General features: G+C 41.2%; 1 protein-coding gene across 4 annotated transcripts in view; it reads left to right on the forward strand.

Annotated features, from left to right (window-relative positions):
- Positions 1-13,024, forward strand: part of Fam91a1 (family with sequence similarity 91 member A1) — a 39,930-nt gene extending 26,906 nt beyond the window's left edge. Inside the window, exons 19-25 of one of the 4 annotated variants that reach the window (XR_003709528.1) lie at positions 1,551-1,623; positions 2,307-2,456; positions 4,420-4,524; positions 4,895-4,903; positions 5,010-5,590; positions 8,254-8,323; positions 10,059-10,078. Coding sequence is in view for 3 of the 4 variants with exons in the window: in XM_028753846.1 (XP_028609679.1) it covers positions 1,551-1,623; positions 2,307-2,456; positions 4,420-4,524; positions 4,895-4,903; positions 5,010-5,133; positions 8,254-8,323; positions 10,059-10,244 (717 nt within the window). In the remaining variant the exon portion in view is untranslated. Of the gene's footprint in view, positions 1-1,550; positions 1,624-2,306; positions 2,457-4,419; positions 4,525-4,894; positions 4,971-5,009; positions 5,591-8,253; positions 8,324-10,058 lie in introns of those variants that run through there. The other 3 variants (XM_028753846.1, XM_028753847.1, XM_028753848.1) reach the window with 3 other exon arrangements.
- Positions 13,025-13,584: the final 560 nt, after the last annotated feature.

A 13,584-nucleotide genomic window follows, 5' to 3' on the forward strand; every position in this document is an offset into this window, starting at 1 on the left:
TCAAGATTGCTGTGACTTCATATGTGTGTGCAACTGCCTTCCTGTATCAGGAAACACTATTTTCTTGAAGTCATCCACCACCTCTAGCTCTTCATGAACACCTCTTCATATAGACCTTGAGGGGAAGGGTGCAATCTGTGTGTCCCACTTAGGTCTGAGCAATCCAAAGTCTCTTATTTTCTCACACTGGCCAGGTAAGAGTCTACCTACATTGCTGGTCGCCATCTATTGCAATAGGAAGTTTCTCTGATGAGAAGCTATCGGTGCACTGATGTATCTGTAGGTGTAGCATAAATCATTAGGGGTTGTTTTACTACTCTGTTCATTTAGCAGGTAGTAGTCTGGGACTTTCCTGGCCTCTTGAGCACATTAACAATGCCAAATACAGGTTCTATTTCATGCAGCAAGCCTTAACTCCAATGAGAAAATGGTTGGCTACTCTGGTAATGTTTGGGACAGTATTGCACCAGTGGGCATATGTCAAGTAGGGTGGCACTGTAGCTCACAGGGTTCACATCTGGGTGAGGGATGGGTGATTACTTTTCTTTTTGTTGCATAACTCTTTCCAGCACTGAAGGCTAGCCAGTGGAGCTGAAGCTTCTAGGTTTATGCCTGCTTGCTTTCCAATGTTCTGTGAGTCAAGTAAGTGGTGTCGTCAGCAGTAGGGTCACTGTCAGTTTCTGGAGGGTAAGCATTGTCAGTAGCCTATTATGTGTGGGAGTATATAGCATTAGCCAACAACACAAAAAGAAAGAATTCATTTCTGGTTCTGGAGATGGGGTGAGGAGTTGCGGACAGCACACAAACAGTGCCCCAACAGAGAAATGAGTTTTAAACTAATAATACATGCACAGAGGTCAGAGATGGTGCTGTTAAAGGATGTACAGGGGAAAGTTTCTGTTTAATTCTCTCTACCCAGTTGCCAACCCTTGTCTTTCAAACACAACACCCATTTCAGCTTCAGTTGTGTCCTTTGCAGACGCAGCCTCGGTGTCTGCTGGCCCTTATGTTGGTTGATTACAGAGCCAGTGGCCATCACAGAGACGTCCTCTCTCCTTGTAGCTGAACTGAAAATCCATCCCATCATTTATTAACATGCCTGTGTGGGAAGGCGTTTTGGTTGTTTCTGGCATGTGTAATTATTAGCAGGTAACTTTGAAAGCACACCCTTTTGTTGCAGGAGTCCGAGTTTTGTATCCCAGTCAGGTTCTTTGCCCTCCTTTTTTCTCAGAACTATGGCTGAGCTATGAGTATATGTACCTGAGTCCTCACTTGGCTCGGGCCTGTCTGGTTTGCCTATTAATTAGTCGGCCTTCTTTTTTTTTTCTTTTTTTTTTTTCCTTTTCATATGTTCAATTTGAAAAAATATTATCTAAGAATGTAATAATCGTTTGTCATTCCTTGGCGAAAAAGAAAAGCCAAACTTCCAAGGGCATTTGATGGAGGATCGTAGAGTGTGCCATGACGTGGCCCTTCCTTATGTGCGATTTTCAGTTGTTGGGAGTGTTGCTTCTCACTCACCGTTCCACTTGCATTTCTTCTGTTTGTAGGGACATGGTTTGCATGGGGTAGGAGAAACTGTCCATATACCCTTTCCATTTGATGAAGCAGAGCTGCAAGGAGGTACATTTGAATTCTATCCATTTGACTTTTATCCTTATTCCTGTCAGTGATTGGTAGACTACATTACAGGGAGTAAGTTCTTAACATTTTTAAATTCTGTGTTTTTACCATTTTTCTGTAAGAAGAGTTGGCTCAAGGTAGCTTTCAGTTGTGTGATTTTTCTGCCAGTGAACTGTTAGACAACCAGTTCTAACCTTTTAAAGAATACTGGTATGCTTTAGAGATGAAGAGGGTACGTGCTCTTAGTAGTTTCCCTTGATTGTTGGTTTATTTGAAGAATGAGTGAGAACCATGAGAACAATTTATGCTTTCAAAGTTTAACACATTCTTTTTCATAGTTCTCAAGGCAAGGTTTGTGATGTGTGTGTGCATGTATGAGTGAAATAGCTTTGTTCTCTTACCCTTCAAGTCTTTCTAAACGCTAAGGACAAAAATGTTTGTCTCATGAAGATGGCAGATACTGTCGTCAGGTTGTTTAAGTTTTACTAAATCTCAGGAACTGATTAACGAGAGCTTGTGTGAAGCTATCCATAAAAAAGGAGCTATCCTCTTACATTTCCTTATTGGACTTGGTCTTACTGGACATGTAAAAGTATTTTAAAAGTAGTAAAGTATACGTTAGGTTTTGGCATTGTATTATATGCTATGACTTCATTAATACGGTGTTATTGGTTTGTTCCCAGAGTTTACCCGTGCCAGTATGGGCGTTCATAAAGCATTGCGGATTCTGAGGAGCAAAGTGGACTTGCAGCATTTCTGCGGCTATGTCACCATGTTAAATGCTTCTAGCCAGCTTGCAAGTAGAAAGCTCAGTGACGCTTCTGATGAGAGAGGTTAGTCACTGATTGGGTCTCTGGTTAGAACAGCTGGTTTGCGTTTAGCACAGCCTCTGTGTGTAAACCACAGCAAACCTTTGTTATCCTGCTGAGTCACTTAATAGTCTTCATTGAAGGGATAAGAATATGACCTGGGTTAGACACAGAACTGCTGTTCACTCAGCATTTTTTTTGTATCTATGGCTTTGAATCAAATTAGCTTTAGAGAGTATAATTTCAAAACCCATGCCATTTTGTAAAACAGTCCCAAAATAGACTTACTAACTTGTTTACAGATTCCTTGAATTAGACTTTGGATGTAACTCTCATATTCATTTCTTTCCCTCCCTCTTCATTCCTTTTGAAAACAAATCATTTTATTTTATGTGCACATGAGTGTATGCACCATAGCCAGGTGTACTATAGCCAGAAGAGGCATTGGTTCCTGTGGAATCGGGTTTGAAGCAATTGTGAATCTCTATGTAGATTCTGGGACTCCCAACACAAGTCTAGTAGTTGGCATTTTTCTTGTGCACATGTTCCTGGGTTCACTTAGTATCTCTCTCTCTAGCCTCTCTTTTGTTTTAATTCTCAGTCTAGTCTGGACCTTGATACCTAAAACCACATGTTGCAACTATTTCCTGTGTAGCCTTCCTTCTGCCTCTAGATTGTCTAGCATGTTCATAATCAGATCAGCTTTCATGTAGTGATTGTCTCTGCTCTGACAAGATGATGTATATATAGCTTTGCTTATGGTGGTGTCAGCTCTATTCTGCTGATTCTGAAGGTGTCAAGTGTCTGTCACTGGTTGTATTCCATGATCCTTTTCTTTCCTTTGAAATCCTGACAAAATATGGTTAGTAGTCACCCAGTGGGTTGGGTTGGCTCCCTTTTAGTTTTGGCTGTACTACAGTCCACTTTTTAAATCACCTTATTCTGTAAACATGTAAACAGCAAATAACTGTTTTAAGTCCTAGAAGCAATTAAATGTCTAAGTCCAATTTTAGTCCAAAGAGAAAAACCTCAGTAGGGAAGATAAGTGAATCTGCCTACACTGTGAAGTTAAAAGGCTCAGAGGAGACCGTGGGCTGCTTAGAGTAAACATGGGAGCTATAAGTCCTGTCTTAACCTAGGGGCCACAGGGAATGCCTCTTAAAGAGGGCACAGTTTGAACTGAGCTTTGAAAAAGTGAGAAGTTAGTCAAGGTGATTGCTTGCTCACTTATTCATTCATTTATTCATCTGCAAAGGGAATTAGAAAGCTGAAAATATCCTAAAGGAAGGAGTTACTGGTAAATAGATGAGTACAGAAGTTGGCTAGGGATCTCATGCTGCTGAAAGATGGAGGATTCAAAAAGAATTGTGAAGAGTGCTCAAAATTCCACCCTTATGGGGGTGGCTTTAGGAATGACGGAAGTGGAAGTCTAAACTTGTGTTCTGCCTCATGAGTTTGGAGTTTTTAGGTCATGCTTGATTTTGACCATGGGAGTTTTACACACATGGTATGATACTTAGCATTGGTGGGTGTCAGCCACGCCCTCTCCTGTTCACAGATGACAGTTCTCAGATGTCAGCTGCTTAAGCCAAAGATGAGCCTTAGCCTCTTTCCTAGTTTTTAAATCATGTGGTGAGAAGGGAGAGAGAGTATGCGACATATCTGTGCAGTGCGCTCTCGCTCTCTCTCTCTCTCTCTCTCTCTCTCTCTCTCTCTGTCTCTGTCTCTGTCTCTATCTCTATCTCTATCTCTATCTCTATCTCTCTATATATGCGCTGACTGAGAGGACTGAGAGCTGTTTGTATCTTGGACTGCCCCAGCAGATCTTTTTTTTTTCTTCTTTTAATTTTATTTTTTTTATTTGATTGGTTTTTTATTTTTCTTTCATTATTATTGTTTCCTGAAGTCCTCTTTGTGCTAAGACTTAATTGATGGTTTCTGCTGAGTAGTAGAGTCCTCATAGTGTTTTATATCCTTTAAATTACAGGTGAGCCTGACTTGGCTTCTAGTTCAGATGTAAATGGGAGTACAGAGTCGTTTGAAATGGTCATTGAGGAAGCAAGTACAGATGTGGCAACAAAACAAAACTCTGGTAAGATGTTAAGAATACTTTGCAACTTTATTGCAGCCTTTCTGGGGCTTAATTTTTGTGTTGAGCTGTTGCATATTGCCTTATCTCTACAGTGGAGTTCTGTGTCAATGTGGTTGTTCTAGGAAATATGTTTATATGCTTAGAATAATTCAAATATGAAATTATAGCTAGAGTGTAATGATTTTGATTTCATTGTTTATATGATAAGCACCAGATTTATTTTATCATCTTGCAGATGTCTTGTTACATCCTTTTTGAGCAAATGATTATCTGAAAAGCTATCTTTCCCCAGACATACATACATAATCAAAAGGCATGCACTTCTATTTTGAGATTGATGACCCTGTTTTATTCTCTCCTTTGTTGAAAGCTCAACTAGGTGGGTGCCACAGGGGTAGAGGAGTCTAGGAGCCTCGGATTGGAAGACCTTGCTGCTCAGACAGTCTGTGAGTATATGGTTGTCAAGCTGTCTGTGTCCTTTGTAGGGGCCACAGCAGAAGCAGATTGGGTTCCTCTTGAGCTGTGTTTTGGAATTCCTTTGTTCAGTTCTGAGTTAAACCGGAAAGTGTGTCAGAAAATAGCTACACATGGCCTGTGCAGGAAAGAGAGGTAAGGCTTACGTTTTTCATCTCTTAGTTTAAGCTGTTACTGACATTTTTCTAGCTCGCTTCTTTGTTAATTCATATGTGAACATAGCAATTGCCTTTTATATTGGTTGACTGAATAAAGAAAAGGGTTTTAAGTTTAAGAGGGGTGTGTGTGTCCGTGTGTGTGTGTGCAAGTGTGTATGTGAAATTAATTTCAATAGATTAGAAGTTACTCAAAAGCAAACATTTGTGGTTCAAGCTTTTGTAAGTTTGCTTGTCCGCCAGACATGATGAAAGTGGGAAATGGGTATGCTTATATAAAGAATGAACTTGTTTGATTTTTTTTTTTTTTACTTTTTAATTTTTATGTATTTATTTTATGGGTGTCTGCGTGTATATCTGCATACCACATGCATTCCTGGTGCCTGAGGAGGCACCAGAAGAAACCACTGGATCACCTGGGACTGGATTTACAGAAGGTTGTAAGCTGCCATGGTGGTGTTGGGAACTAAATCGGGTCCTCTGGATGATTTTTTTTTTTTTTTTTAATATATAAATGTCACCTTTAATCTCAGCACCACAGAGACAGAAGCAGAATTTCTCTGTGAATTGGAGGCCAGCTTGGTTTACATAGTTAGTTCTAGGCTAGCCAGGGGCACATAGTAAGACACTCAAAAAAAAAAAAAGTCTGGAAAATTTCTCTATACAAGAGTACTCTATACTCTCAGATGTTTGTCATGAGATAAAGTTATGTTTTGGTGAGTTTCTAAACATTTTCCACTTTGTATATTTTTTGAAGTGCATGTTTTGCTTTTCAGAGATGACAGGCAGGTTTGACCTCATAGCGGCTCCAGTCCTTTGGGAGTGGCTGCAGAGAGACAGTGCAGGAAAGACTCACTGAGCCCAGTTGTCACAAAAGGGTGGTTTGGAGGAGAGATACCCACAGATTCTGTCTTTTAAACTTAGAACAACAAAGTTGGACAGCAGCTAACTTAAATTATTTGACTTAATGAAGCTTGTATAGGGAAGAGTATTCAACTGATAATTTCTACAACCATTCTCTGAAGCATGTATGACTAAAAGTATAAACACTAAGTTGGGTCTGAGACTCAGGTATTGCTTTCTCTGCATCTGCTGCAGCCAGGAATCTTGGCATGCACTACTTTTCCCTAGAAAGAGTCGCTTCTGTGATTTTTAAGGCTAGGAGCAGCATATGTCTGTGGGTGTAAGCATAATGTTTAGAGTGTCTTGACACTGTCAGTTTGCTAAACAGTATTCACTGCTTCCTAAGGCCTATGCTCTCCACTGCTATGGGGTTTTGACCAGATTTATAGTAACAGGGATGCTCTGAAGGCTCAAGGAATGTTGAGAAAAGGAGGCTGAATGTAAAATACCATCTTCTGGGCCAGACCCTGCTATTGTAATCACAAACGATGGAGAGCATATGGATGTCTGTACTGTTTCTGCAGAAAGATGGGCCAGCCCATCAACACTCACTCATGGATGGATGAGGGGATGAGAGGCCCCACCCTTCACTGTTGTACTGTTTACTACTGATAGGGAGAGGGAAACTATTGCCTTCAGTTGTGAACCAACTGGTGACACTCTACAACCAGCCAGGATCCAGTGCATAGTTAAAATCCAGTGGTGACACAGATGGCCCTAGCTAAATAAATGGGCCACCAAAGTCATGAGCTTGGGGAAGAAACCTGTAGGGACGAAGGAGACTAGAGAGGTGTTGGTCGAGAATAATCAGAACACTTTGTATGCATATATGAAAATTTATATTTCTGTGTATTAACAATTTCTGAATAGAATCTTTTGGAAAATATAACTTCAGTTTTTGATTATATAAACTGTCTTCCTTAGTACCAACTTTTGTCTTGGTCATTTAATTAGGGGCCTGGTTTCAGTCTCAGAGGCTTAGTCCATCATCCTCATGTTAGAGAGCATGGTAATAGCCATAGTGCTGGAAAAGGAGTTGAAAGGTACATCCTGATCTGCAGGGAGAGGGTTGTGAGGAGAGAGAAGCACACCTGGATGTGGGGTAGCCCATCCCCAGGGGTACGGTTCCTCTAACAAGGCCATGCCTCCTAATCCTTCTAATCCTTTCAAATGCCACAGCCTAGTGATTAAGCATTCAAACATAGGAGCTGATGGAGGCCATTCGGATGCAGACCACTACATAAATTTATATTGAAATTTAAATTTAAAGTACGCTGTTTTATTTGAAAATGGCCTCCTCGGTCAGGCCTCTATCCCTGCCTTCGCAAGTTTAGAATTGCCACAGCCCTTCTATACTTAGAGAAGGGAGGAGATGTCAGGGGCAGCCCTGCTTACACACCGTAGGCCTAAAATCAGCCATAGGCCTAAAATTAGCAATAGGCCTGTCATACACGTATACTAACACCAAGTCTTGGGTCTCAGTGGAAAAACATTGAAACAGATGGCTATAAGCTAATGTAAACAGGCAGCTTTTGTGGAAATTTACAAGCCTGAGTAGTCATAGACCTTGTAAATAGGTAGCCTTGGCAGACAATACCAACTTAGATAAGGACAAGCGAGTCACAGGCAGAGTCACAGTGACTTGTCCCCTGAACCTCCACCCAGCTGATACCCGGTTCTGATGATATCTGTATTCCTCCTGAACACCCACACTCCAGTGTCATTCCCTTCCCCACGTCCTGCCTTTCTGTGTTTATAACCCCTGTGTGAATGAATTACAATTTGAGAAAAAATAAATTATATAAAAAAAAGAAAATGGCCTTCTCTTTATATGCAAGCTCCTGTTAAAAAGAGGATAAAATTTTATTGATACAAAACATTTCAATTACTTAAGAATTTTGTATTTTATTAGATTACATATTTATACATAAATTATTTAAATTGATAAAATTTAACTTGTAATAGTTTGACTTTTTGGCTGGGTGGTGGTGGCGCACTCCTTTAATCCCAGCACTTGGGAGGCAGAGGCAGGCAGATTTCTGAGTTCGAGGCCAGCCTGATCTACAGAGTGAGTTCTAGGACAGCCAGGGTGTCACAGAGAAACCCTGTCTTGAAAAACCAAAAAAAAAAAAAAATAGTTTGACTTTTACCATTATATTTGGTTAAAATTTGTTTTCTCTCCCTTTTTTTTTTTCAGCCTTCAAAGTCTCTTACATTCCAGTAGAAAACTCTCCTTGCAAGTCCTTAACTTTGTTCATTCATTCCAGGTAACGTAGTCCAAAACAGTGCAAATGGTGCTTGTCTGGAGCGTTGTTATAATATGTGAAAGCCCTTCTTGATTGATTTCACATCTTCCCAGCAGCAGGATCTGTAACAAGCGTGATTCAAGGTGTTCACTACTTGTACATGTTGCTGGTCAGCCCTTCCTAGACAAGGCCTGGCCTCTGTTCTGTGCCAGGGTTCATGCAGCAGAACAGGCTTGACCACCTGTTGTGTGTCCCGTGTCCTGCGCGCTAGTGCAGAGGCCAGGCTGTAGTGCTGATGCCTGCGGAGCTGCTTCACTGCGGCCAGTGGCATGCAGAGAGAACTAGACTCTGTAGATTCATAAGTAAACTCTGAGAATAGAATATTTCTGTTCAGAACATCTAATCAACATTATGAAGTCTGTTTTTAGAGTTTTTCATTCATTTATTCACTTAATTCGTTCATCCATTTAATAAATACTTGAGTCTACCCTCTGCCATTCCCTTTCCCAAGTGCCAAGGAAACTGATGTGGAAGCCGCTAGTGGAGCCTGTGACAGACACTGTGTGAGACTGGTCACACGTGGATGTTTGTAAGATCTCAACAGCTGCTTTGACGGAGCCATGCTCCAATGGGGTCTGAAGGAAGCCCTGACTTAAAAGACTTACTATATCAACTGAAGCCTGTAGGACAGAACAGAGGCCTATAGAGCAGAACAGACTATCGCAGACAGACAGGACATGCACCAGGAGAGCACTGGGCACACAGGAACGAAAGGTAGCCAAGATGGTAGAAACAGCCTGAGAAAAGGAAGTGACCACAGGTGAAGTTGAGGAGGCCCAAGTCTTCCTGAGCGTGGGGAAGAACCTGTGTATGCACCAGATACCAAGAGACATTGCTGAAGGCTGGAGAAGGGAAGAGGCTGTTTCTGATAAGTCCTTTAGATTGTATACTAGTGTTGGAAAGGTGTAGGCTTGGGCAGGGGCAGTCAGATGCCCTGGTGATTGCCTGGGGAAGACATGTTGTAACTGAGCACTTTTGTGCATGTACACCTAGTAAAGGGTTGTTTATTGTACACGTACCATCATGCCAGTAAATCACAACAGTACAAAAGCATAATACACGGATCAGTAAACAAATGGTGAAGTTGTGAAATTCTCAGTACTGTACTCCACTTTGGAATCCACTAACCGTGGCTGTGGTTAATGTGGAACTGTTGAGATATTCTGGAGATAGATTTGTAGGACTCGATGAATAAATGAAAGAGAAATAATGAGGGTGTAGTAGAAAAGTCAAGACTGGATCTCGTACTTCTGTTTACCCAGAGGAGTTGGATGGGGAAGGCTGGGGAGGAAGTGGGGACTGCGCATGGCAAGTCTGTAGTGTTGGGAAGACTCTATAGCCATATCAGACACTTGGATGCTTGGGACCGTGGGTCTGAGTGTGTCTATCCTGGAGCCTGGGACTGCCTCCTCCAGAGCTCTGTACTGTAGAGATGTAGTGATGGGGGTTTGTGGCATCCTCCTGTTAGGCAGTATTTCCGACTAGGTCCAGTTGCTGAAAACTAATCTTTTATTTCATAGACCATTTCTGATTGTTTTCAAAGCACTTGTTATAAGTGCCTGTCAGTCTGCAACTACTTTTCGTGACCTCCCATAGTGCTGTGCACTCTGTGAACATTCCTGGGTAGTCGGTTTCATCTGGTCTGTTTGTTTGCTGCAAGCACATGTGAGACAGTTGTCTTGTTCTTGGCTTTTAGGAAGGTGCTGCTACTCTGGATCTTCACTCGGAGCCTGGCTTCTCAAGTGTGCTTTCACAGTCGTCCTGCGCTGACATGGGAGTTCCACTTCCTGCCAAAAACTTAATGTTTAAAGATGGTGTCCTATCAGAGTGGAGTGGACGCTCGCCTTCCTCCCTGCTCATTGCTAGTCTCCAGTTGCAGTAATTTGATTACAGCATTTATTGCTCACGCTCTCCGCCTTTTTTCTTTCTGAGCACTGGCTTCACAGTGTCAGCCGCTGAGCTTGCAGCTGCCTCCGTGCAGGTCGGGCTTCACTGGGAGGAAACGCTCGGAATGTGCTCGTGCTTTCTGAAGCCAGAGGCCTGTTGTTAAACACTTTACTGCAACAACGTACTTTTCAGCAGCCAGCACTGTACTTGAGACAATCTGCATTTCTTTTATAAAACTAAGGACATACTTTATAGGCTGTAGATGACTGTTATGTTTATAAGCAGTCACTATGAATATTGCAGTGGTAGTTTTATATGTAAGTTTCTCAGACATAAACCTGGTTTAATTTTATATTTTGTTACCTACACTGAGGGGATCACGGGAGGAAGTGGACTCTTCCTCCAAAAGGCTTCTTGGTTCTTGAGGTAGTCACGCTAGAAGTGGCAAGCATCCAGCAGTGAGGGGTATGTACTAGGACATTAAGGGTTGCTGTGGATGTCAGTAAATTATGTATGCCAAGTGAACATGATTGAGGGTATGTCAATCAGCATAGTTATGTAAACCTAACCTTGATTTATAAGGTCTTAACTGATGAGTCATTGACATCTCATGAGAGCTATGGAAAACATTCTATTTTTAAATGATGTTTGTATGTGGACTTCCATTGTCACTCACCTTGGGCTTTATATTTTCATAGAGTCTTTATGGAAAATAGAATTTATTTTCCATTTGTAGTTGAGGCTGTTGCTTGACTCATTTTGTCTTGTAGCTTTCCCTATGAACTGTTAGGACAATTGACCTTGATGATATAAACCCAGAATTGTCACTGAGGTTGGAATGGCATGGCAGCAGCCTCGGGGCTGTGTTTTTGGACTTGGCTCCATGGTAAAACGATTCCTCAGACACAGCATCTGGACCTGAACCAGCACACAGCTCTGGGGGAGTGGAGAAGCGCCGACGGGCTTCATGTGCTTCTGTGGGCATTGGGTCCTTTTGTGTCTCAAATGTCAGAAGTTTGGGGACTACACTTAGACTTTCCAGGTCACCTTCCCTGGGGTGTTTGTGTGGTTAGTTAAGCTCCCCTAACCGAACTGGTCAAGCGACATACCTGAAACACTCAAGCATTACACTGAGAACAGTTGAGCCTAACAGTTTTGCTGATGGCTTTTGTTATTTATACAACTGATATTTGTGTAATTAACAGACTTCTGCAAATATATGCCTTTCTTGAAACTGTTAAAGTGGCCATGCATTTAATACCATGGCCTATCTGTAGAATTGACTATTTTGGACCAGGTTTCCTATGGCACAGTTAGTGCTGTGTTTGGGTTAAATGAAGTAATGTTTAGTTTTCTACTTTGTCTTGTGTAAGGTAGAAGTGTATGTATGTCACATTTGTCTGTAAAAGCAAAAGTACATAGTAATATTAAAATAATTTCTATGACTGTGAATTACTCATTTATTTTTCCAATTACTGATACTGTACATTCCTAGTGCTATTGGTTAGATGTGTATGTAGCTTTTACAGTTTCAACTAAAAGTTGTTTGTATTTCTTTTGATCAGGGCTCTTTAATCTCATTTGCTTTGATTGAGTTAACTGTAGGTATTTATCTTTGTATTAGTAGTCGAATGCCAACTCTAATGACATGTACACTAATAAAGAATTGAACAGTTGTAGTTATGACAGTCCAGTTATTGCTGAGTTTATAGTTTAAATATGGGAGTGATTTGCTGCTATAATTCCTTTGCAAAACACTGAAGAAGAGATGGAACCTAACCATGATCGTGAACTTCAGGGACAGTACTTTAAAAAATAACAAAACAAAACAAAAACACTTTACATCTCTCTGGATTTTCGTTTTGTAGGAAGTTGAGACGGTCAGATTCCCAGCCAAAGTCCCTGTCTTCTGAGGGGCCGTTTGCATCTTAGGATGACGTGTGTGTGTGTGTGTGTGTGTGTGTGCTTCACTTTATGACTGCCTGGTTCCTTCCACTCATGTTAGCTCACGCAGAGAGGCCTCTGTTAAGTTGATAAAAGAAAACATAGACTCTGTTCTTTGCCAAAGAAGATTGATAAAAGTTGTGGCCAGTTATTCTGCAAATGTTTAATTTCATCTGGCTTTGTACCACCCTCTCTCCTTCCCCACTCTGTAGAGCTACTAATATCAAAGAAGGTGTATAGTTAGTAAAGGTGTGGTTTCACCTCAAATGTATCTAAAGAAGTGCAACTTTGTATCACTTAACTAGGGTCATCCGATTCCTTACGGCAGCCGTAGTCAACCTGTGGGTTGCAACCCCTTTAGGGGCTCAAATTATCCTTTCACAAGGGTCATATATCAGATACTCTGCATATCAGTTATTTGTTCATAACAGCAAAACGACAATTACAAAGTAGTCAAAAAATAATTTTATGGTTGGGGATCACTACAACATGAGGAACTGTATTAAAGGGTCCCAGCATTAGTAAGGCTGAGAACCACTGCCTTAGAGCCTTTCTTGTTTAACATGTAACCAGATGGTTTTGTTATTTGTTCGAGGGAAGTGATTTCCTTCCCTGGGTCGTTTTCTCTGCCTTTCTCATTTACTTTTTATGTTCAGTGTTTCAAATACACTTTGTATTAAAAGATTTTAAAGTACCAAAATCATAACTCAGTACAGTGGATTGTTTTCTGTTATGATGTTAATATTATCCAAGGAAATTGTATAAAGTGTTGTCAATTTGATTATTGACACAAAAATAACATGTTTACAAATAAACTGTGGTGTTGATCAAGTTGCTGTGGAGAGTGTCTTAATTTCCTGGGACTTCTTTTAATGTTAAATACACCTGTACTTTTCAGCCTGGCTTTCCTGTGCTTTTTCAACTAACTAAAATTCTATCCTGTACCAGATTTGCAGGAAAATTTCCAGGTTAGGTCAGGGATGTTCACTGTCTTTGCGCTGGCTGGTTTTATGTCAACTTGATACAAGCTTGAGTCACTTGGGAAAGGGGAACCTCACTTGAGAAAGTGCCCCCACGAGGTTGGCCTGTGGTGTGGGCAGGTCTGTAGGGCATTTTCTTAATTAGTGATTGATGTGGGTACCGACACTCCTGGCCAAGTGATTCTGACTACTATAACATAACACAGGCCATCCCTGAGAGAAGTCAGGGAGGAACTGAGGAGGCAGGAGCTTGGGGGCAAGAACTGATGCAGAAGCCGGGGTGCAGCTTACTGGCTTGATCCTCCTAGCTTACTCAGCCTTCTTTATTATATCAAAGATCTGGGAAGATTTGAGAGAGTGAGGTTGAGTAGGATTAAATTCCCAATTAAGAAAAATGTTTAAAATTTAAGA

This window comes from Grammomys surdaster, unplaced genomic scaffold, assembly GCF_004785775.1.
Source record: "Grammomys surdaster isolate TR1022 unplaced genomic scaffold, NIH_TR_1.0 125974, whole genome shotgun sequence".
In the NCBI taxonomy this organism is placed as follows: domain Eukaryota; kingdom Metazoa; phylum Chordata; class Mammalia; order Rodentia; family Muridae; genus Grammomys; species Grammomys surdaster.